The following is a 7,830-nucleotide window of genomic DNA, read 5'->3' as shown; positions in this document are numbered from 1 at the left end:
GTCACTGCCTCGGAAACGGCAAGTGATCGTCACAAATAACGTAGGGAACTACAACGTTGTCCTTTCAAAATTTGTATTTGATATTTCCAATATCGTATAAAAACTTGAATATCAAAATGCCTATTTAATTGATAAAATCATTTCTATAGAAAATTGTAACTACATCCAAAATATTTAAAATTGATTTTCTTATTACTAATTGCCTTTTAATTTTCCAAGGACGAATGGCTTTATTGCATTACAAATATTGGATTGACGTCTAAACTTTTCAATTGATACGCCTATTCGGTAACAAACTCTCTAGCAATTGGGAAATATAAAACGAAAATTTACTAACTCTAAAATTTGAATGGACAATTATTTCATAATTAAAGTAAATATTATAATAATATATTTGTTTGTAAAGTGGGTCATGTCATAAATAATCTTTAAACAAATTTTTAAGGAAAATTATTTTAATTTAATTATAATAAGATTATTAAATAACAATATAATATGATTTGAAATGAAAAAAGCAAGAAATACTTTTTAAGTTTTGAAATAAAATAGACTGCAGTAATTGTAACTATCAAAAATTTTCTATTAATGTTTATTGCTTGTTATTCATGAAGAACAATGTTTAAAACTTTGCACACAGCTCTTCGCTTGTCTGTATTTTATCAAACAACTCATTAGTGTTGGTCATGGGTTAGTGCGTCGCCAACAGACTGGCCACGTGGAGATTTTTGTGTTTTCTTCACGTTAGTAACACCTAAATAGGGGATATTTCCCATAAAAGACCACCCGGGAGACGTTCCCCTTGACAGATCGTCCATGTGTCTCGTTGTCATAATCGAATAAACCCAGAACTCGCACGAAGAAGTGTCTAGTCTCGAGTGCATTCCGCTCAATCTTATTAACGTAATAGGAGTCACAAGACAAACTTGGTGTTCCCCGAGCGGAAATAAGTCCAAATTTTTCAGATGGAACATTTAATGTTAAATTTAAACTTTAATGATTCAAAAGAAATCAACATGTAAATATTGATTTATTTCGAATCATTAAAGAATCATTTTTATGACCTTGAGAAAAATCTTGTTTTGCTGTTAAAAATGTCAGTCTAATGTGATAATTTTTACACCGAAGTGTTAAATTGGATCTCATTCGTATAATACAGTTCAGAATTGTGAACATTTCAGTTGTTTATTTTCGTTAAAATGGAAGTAACCGACGAATATAAAAGACACGTTTTATACTTTTTATTTGGTGAGAATGCTACAAATGCAGCCAAAAAAATAAATACTGTACATAATCAAATCGTAATTCGTTCAAGGACTGCGCAGAAGTGGTTTGAAAGATTTTAAAACAACGATTTTAGTGTGGAGGATAAGGCTCGTACGGGAAGATCCATCGACTTCGACGACGATGCTCTCTCTGCACTAGTCTGCACTGTAAAAAAGGCTATTTCTGAATACAGTGGTACCTTGACATACGAGTTTAATTCGTTCCGTAACCTTGCTCGTATCTCAAATTGCTCGTATCTCAAAGCAATTTTCCCCATTGAAATTAATTGAAATGCCATTAATCCGTTCCAGCTCCCAAAACACCACCTCAGTTGTTTTTGTTAAGTGTTTTTGAATAAGAAAAAATGAATTTACAAGAAGAAACATTTATTTATAAATAACAAATACATATTCTATAAAAACATAATAAAAGAAAAAGTGAAGTGCTTACGGAAGCGCTTAATTTTCGTCACTGGTCTTCGCTTTTTTCGTCACGCTTTGCTCATTTTCACCTGCAGATCGTTTAAAAAAAACTGTCCAAGGAGGTTTGTTTTTTTTCTCTTTCAGGATATTGCGGAAATGAGTTAGGCAAGTTTCGTTGAACAACTCCGATGCACGACCAGTTGCAACTTTTTCGGGGTGATTTTTATCCACGAACTCTACAACTTTCTCCCACATTGCCAAGATCTCCTTTATATCTCTTGTTGAGATAACCTCCTCCATCTCTGGCTCCTCTTCAAAACTAATTTTTCGTTGAACCACCGTTTGCTGCTGCGAATGTAGATCGTGTAACTCCTTGGTTGTCAGCTCCTGAGACTGTTCCTCGACGAGTTCGTTCACATCTCTCTCATCCACCTCCAGACCCATGGATTTTCCCAGAGAAACAAGCTCCTCTACCACTGACACTTCGGGTTCCAATCCCTCGAAGGCTTTTTCAACTACAGCCTCAGGCCACAGCTTCTTCCATGCAGAAGTTAAGGTCCTCGTTGTAACACCCAGCCAGGCCTGATCAATAATTTTTAGGCATATCACGATGTCAAAGTGGTCCTTCCAGAACTCTCGAAGGGTAAGGTTTGTGTTCTCCGTCACCTCAAAGCAGTGCCGAAAAATGTGCTTGGTGTACAACTTTTTAAAATTAGAAATCACCTGCTGATCCATGGGCTGCAGGATAGGAGTGGTGTTGGGTGGTAGGTAGGGAACCTTTATAAACTTGAACTCTTCGAGTAAATCATCTTCGAGATTTGGTGGGTGAGCAGGGGCATTGTCGAGGACAAGAAGGGCTTGCATGGGTAGGTTGTTTTCCTGTAGATATTTTTTAACAGAAGGGCCAAACACCAGGTTTATCCACTCCACAAAGAATTTCCTGGTGACCCACGCCTTCGGATTTGCCCTCCACATAACTTGCAGTTTTTCTTTTAAAATCTTATGTGACTTAAAGGCTCTGGGATTTTCCGAATGGTATACTAGCAGAGGCTTGATTTTGCAGTCGCCACTCGCATTGGCGCAAAGTGCTAGAGTTAATCTATCCTTCATGGGTTTGTGACCTGGCATCATCTTCTCCTCTGCCGTTATGTAAGTCCTATTTGGCATCCTTTTCCAGAAAAGCCCTGTCTCGTCACAGTTGAAGACTTGCTGGGGGATGTATCCTTTGGCTTCTATCAGTTCGGAAAACGTTTTGATGTAAGCTATGATTACATAATAGGTTATCATCACTTCTTGCTAAATGTTATCCTGAATTGCGATCTCTAAAGTTTTGTATTCTAGTATTAAGTTACGAGATCATTAAAACAGACTTTCTATAGACAAAATAAACATCTCAATTTAATATTTTATTTATTTATTTTGCAAAATCGAATATTGTCCTTTACTAGTTAGTTATTCGTTTCAGAAACTCTTCATCGATTGCTCTTTCTATACTGATTTTTATCATAAAAACACTTTCTCATATCGCGACTTTTCTCCTTTAAAACAATTTTTATACAGAATTTGATTATCTTTATTGTTATTTTGTTAACTAATCTTATATTCTATGAGCGTTAATACCATTTCAGAAAGAAAGAAAAGAGTTTTGTCCAACGAGAAGTGAAATAGGATCTTTCTAGTAGTAAAACAATACATTTTCCTACAGCCACCCAGATAGACTTACATCAGAAAATAAGTTACTCTATGTATATTCCTATTTACAAAATTCGTAAATTCTTATTAGCATAAATTAGAGATAAAAAATTGTTGACAATTAAAGATTAAAATGTTTCATTCTCGGTTAGGGGCGGATTTAGGGGGATGCACAGGGTGCAGCTGCATCTCCCTTCTGAGGATTTTTTCTAAGTATCTCAGGAAGTAAGAAATTTTGTAGGGCATAATGTTTCTTTTCTGCACCACTCTAAAGATTTCTGGATCTACTATTGCTCTTGGTTACTGTAATATTCAGTTAAAAATGCATAATGGAAAAAAAAAATATTGTGCAATTCCAGTGGCGTGCCGTGACATTTGATGATAGGGAAGCCGTGTTTCTGTTAGAAGCCGACTTACAGGACAATCAATTAATTGCGCGTCAGGCCCGTTCGTATTCGTTTGTTCGATAAGCCAGTAAAAACCGCATACTTCTTTAAATGTGTTTTTAATAGATTATCTGATGTACTTAATAAATATCAGAGGTAATTATATTGAACTTTCTTATTAGATTCAATAAATTCCCTATGCCCTCTAAATGAAAATTCTTGCTTTGAGAAAAAACATATGACATCTATTAATTTAGATATACCTATTAAACGTAATTATCTTGTTATAATTTTCAATATTTATTTAATATTGTCTACCAATGTTAAATTCTATTCTATTTTGATTTCCAAATTGCTTCAATTTTACGAAAGAATCGTCATTCGTCATAAATTTCATCGTCAAAATGTCGAAATTTTTTTGTTGACCTATTTGCATTCAATTTAGGCATTGGTCTTTCTTTTTAATAATGTTTTTTTTTTCATTATATGGTCTCGAGCCAAAACTTTTTTAAAATAAATTTTTTAATCACTAGCCACGATATAAGGGCTAAAATTAAAATTATACTTAGTAAAACAAAATGTGTGATGAATATACATGCTTAGTAAAAAAAAATTCTTCAATTGTATGAATATACTTTTAAAGAAACTTATAATTAAATATAACTTTGTGAAGAAACGTACATAAAAATAACAAAATATTCTTTACTTTTTAAATCTTAAAACAATCCACTTAGTGAAATAGCTCCCTACGAGTGGCTAATGAATGGAATCGGAGACGGTCCAGGTAGGTGTGTGCGTGCCAAATCCCGAGGGTGCCAATACCGGTCAATGTCAAATGCCTCTTTTGTCACGTAACTAGTATATATCAAAGAACGCGACGGGGTTGTTGTAAATTTGACATCAGCATTCTGAGCAGCCTTGGTTACTCACCACTTAATGGAAAATTTTTACTTAATCATACCACCATGATCTTTCTCAAATTAATACAATACATTTTAGGTATTCTTGAAACCGTGTTTTCTTATATGTTGAGCATCAAACACAAGACCGTGTTATTTATTAAACACTTGGCACTTTTCCACTTCTATTAGTTGCACTGCTAATTAGCAGTCAAACTAATAGAAGTGGAAAAGTGCCAAGTGTTTAATAAATAACACGGTCTTGTGTTTGATGCTCAATTTAATACAATACATTTTATGTTTCTGTTTTTACCTGAATAAAGCAATAGATTCAACACATTTATTGCTTTGTGTTTTAGCGTAATTGACAAAAAACTGCTTGAAAAAAATTGTACTTAAAAACATTTCAAATTTCTGTTGGGTGTTCTTAGTCTGTGGAAAAAATTATCTTTAGAACTTCGATAAAATTTTCACACATTAAGCCACAAAGCCACGTCAAGGCGACACCCATTTTGTGGTAGTTTTTTGATTTCCAGAAACTGACCCCGATTGCTCGACAGAATAACAATCGAGGAATAAAACTGGATATTCGTTGCTATTCGATTCATTCGGCAAACTAAAATAAACTACGAAAATTTAATTTTTATGTCATTTTCATCAAACTTTCCTATTAAAGGATGTAAATTCAAAATATTCAAAATATAAATAACTAAAAATTATAAAAATTGCATATAAAACATATACTAAAAAGTTATTATATTGTAACAAAGATGCTGTTCCTTAAAACCCCTTTGCTACCAATTTTTGTGTAGTTAAACTGTTTTTATACAGAAAAATAAATTAGAACGAAAAATATTACGATATTTATTGTGTATCGATTGAATGTTTCATGTAATCATAGCGCCAAATATTTAAGACACGTGTTATCTATCTATTGTGAGAATATTTTTAAAGAGAAATAAGCTTGTGTATCGGTCAAATGTTTCATGTAATCATAGCGCCAAATATTTAAGATACGTGTTATCTACCTATTATGAGAATATTTTTAAAAGAGAAATAAGCTTGTGTATCGGTCAAATGTTTCATGTAATCATAGCGCCAAATATTTAAGATACGTGTTATCTACCTATTATGAGAATATTTTTAAAAGAGAAATAAGCTTGTGTATCGGTCAAATGTTTCATGTAATCATAGCGCCAAATATTTAAGATACGTGTTATCTACCTATTATGAGAATATTTTTAAAAGAGAAATAAGCTTGTGTATCGGTCAAATGTTTCATGTAATCATAGCGCCAAATATTTAAGATACGTGTTATCTACCTATTATGAGAATATTTTTAAAAGAGAAATAAGCTTGTGTATCGGTCAAATGTTTCATGTAATCATAGCGCCAAATATTTAAGATACGTGTTATCTACCTATTATGAGAATATTTTTAAAAGAGAAATAAGCTTGTGTATCGGTCAAATGTTTCATGTAATCATAGCGCCAAATATTTAAGATACGTGTTATCTACCTATTATGAGAATATTTTTAAAAGAGAAATAAGCTTGTGTATCGGTCAAATGTTTCATGTAATCATAGCGCCAAATATTTAAGATACGTGTTATCTACCTATTATGAGAATATTTTTAAAAGAGAAATAAGCTTGTGTATCGGTCAAATGTTTCATGTAATCATAGCGCCAAATATTTAAGATACGTGTTATCTACCTATTATGAGAATATTTTTAAAAGAGAAATAAGCTTGTGTATCGGTCAAATGTTTCATGTAATCATAGCGCCAAATATTTAAGATACGTGTTATCTACCTATTATGAGAATATTTTTAAAAGAGAAATAAGCTTGTGTATCGGTCAAATGTTTCATGTAATCATAGCGCCAAATATTTAAGATACGTGTTATCTACCTATTATGAGAATATTTTTAAAAGAGAAATAAGCTTGTGTATCGGTCAAATGTTTCATGTAATCATAGCGCCAAATATTTAAGATACGTGTTATCTACCTATTATGAGAATATTTTTAAAAGAGAAATAAGCTTGTGTATCGGTCAAATGTTTCATGTAATCATAGCGCCAAATATTTAAGATACGTGTTATCTACCTATTATGAGAATATTTTTAAAAGAGAAATAAGCTTGTGTATCGGTCAAATGTTTCATGTAATCATAGCGCCAAATATTTAAGATACGTGTTATCTACCTATTATGAGAATATTTTTAAAAGAGAAATAAGCTTGTGTATCGGTCAAATGTTTCATGTAATCATAGCGCCAAATATTTAAGATACGTGTTATCTACCTATTATGAGAATATTTTTAAAAGAGAAATAAGCTTGTGTATCGGTCAAATGTTTCATGTAATCATAGCGCCAAATATTTAAGATACGTGTTATCTATCTATTATGAGAATATTTTTAAAAGAGAAATAAGCTTGTGTATCGGTCAAATGTTTCATGTAATCATAGCGCCAAATATTTAAGATACGTGTTATCTACCTATTATGAGAATATTTTTAAAAGAGAAATAAGCTTGTGTATCGGTCAAATGTTTCATGTAATCATAGCGCCAAATATTTAAGATACGTGTTATCTACCTATTATGAGAATATTTTTAAAAGAGAAATAAGCTTGTGTATCGGTCAAATGTTTCATGTAATCATAGCGCCAAATATTTAAGATACGTGTTATCTACCTATTATGAGAATATTTTTAAAAGAGAAATAAGCTTGTGTATCGGTCAAATGTTTCATGTAATCATAGCGCCAAATATTTAAGATACGTGTTATCTACCTATTATGAGAATATTTTTAAAAGAGAAATAAGCTTGTGTATCGGTCAAATGTTTCATGTAATCATAGCGCCAAATATTTAAGATACGTGTTATCTACCTATTATGAGAATATTTTTAAAAGAGAAATAAGCTTGTGTATCGGTCAAATGTTTCATGTAATCATAGCGCCAAATATTTAAGATACGTGTTATCTACCTATTATGAGAATATTTTTAAAAGAGAAATAAGCTTGTGTATCGGTCAAATGTTTCATGTAATCATAGCGCCAAATATTTAAGATACGTGTTATCTACCTATTATGAGAATATTTTTAAAAGAGAAATAAGCTTGTGTATCGGTCAAATGTTTCATGTAATCATAGCGCCAAATATTTAA

At 32.0% G+C, this 7,830-nt stretch overlaps 1 protein-coding gene across 1 annotated transcript; it reads right to left on the bottom strand.

The window, feature by feature from the left end:
* Positions 1–1,721: 1,721 nt before the first annotated feature.
* LOC136977476 (tigger transposable element-derived protein 1-like) lies at positions 1,722–2,972 on the bottom strand. Its single transcript, XM_067272972.1, has one exon. It carries the CDS (start codon positions 2,970–2,972, stop codon positions 1,722–1,724), a length of 1,251 nt encoding a protein of 416 aa, XP_067129073.1.
* Positions 2,973–7,830: the final 4,858 nt, after the last annotated feature.

This window comes from Centruroides vittatus, unplaced genomic scaffold (assembly GCF_030686945.1).
Source record: "Centruroides vittatus isolate TY-2023 unplaced genomic scaffold, ASM3068694v2 contig_459, whole genome shotgun sequence".
Classification (NCBI taxonomy): domain Eukaryota; kingdom Metazoa; phylum Arthropoda; class Arachnida; order Scorpiones; family Buthidae; genus Centruroides; species Centruroides vittatus.
Note: the sequence above shows the minus strand (reverse complement) of the source record. Positions and strands in the feature narration are given on the sequence as shown.

Bases quoted from the DNA above. Each gene is read 5' to 3' on its own strand.
- LOC136977476 (XM_067272972.1), bottom strand. From the start codon at position 2,972: ATGATAACCTATTATGTAATCATAGCTTACATCAAAACGTTTTCCGAA.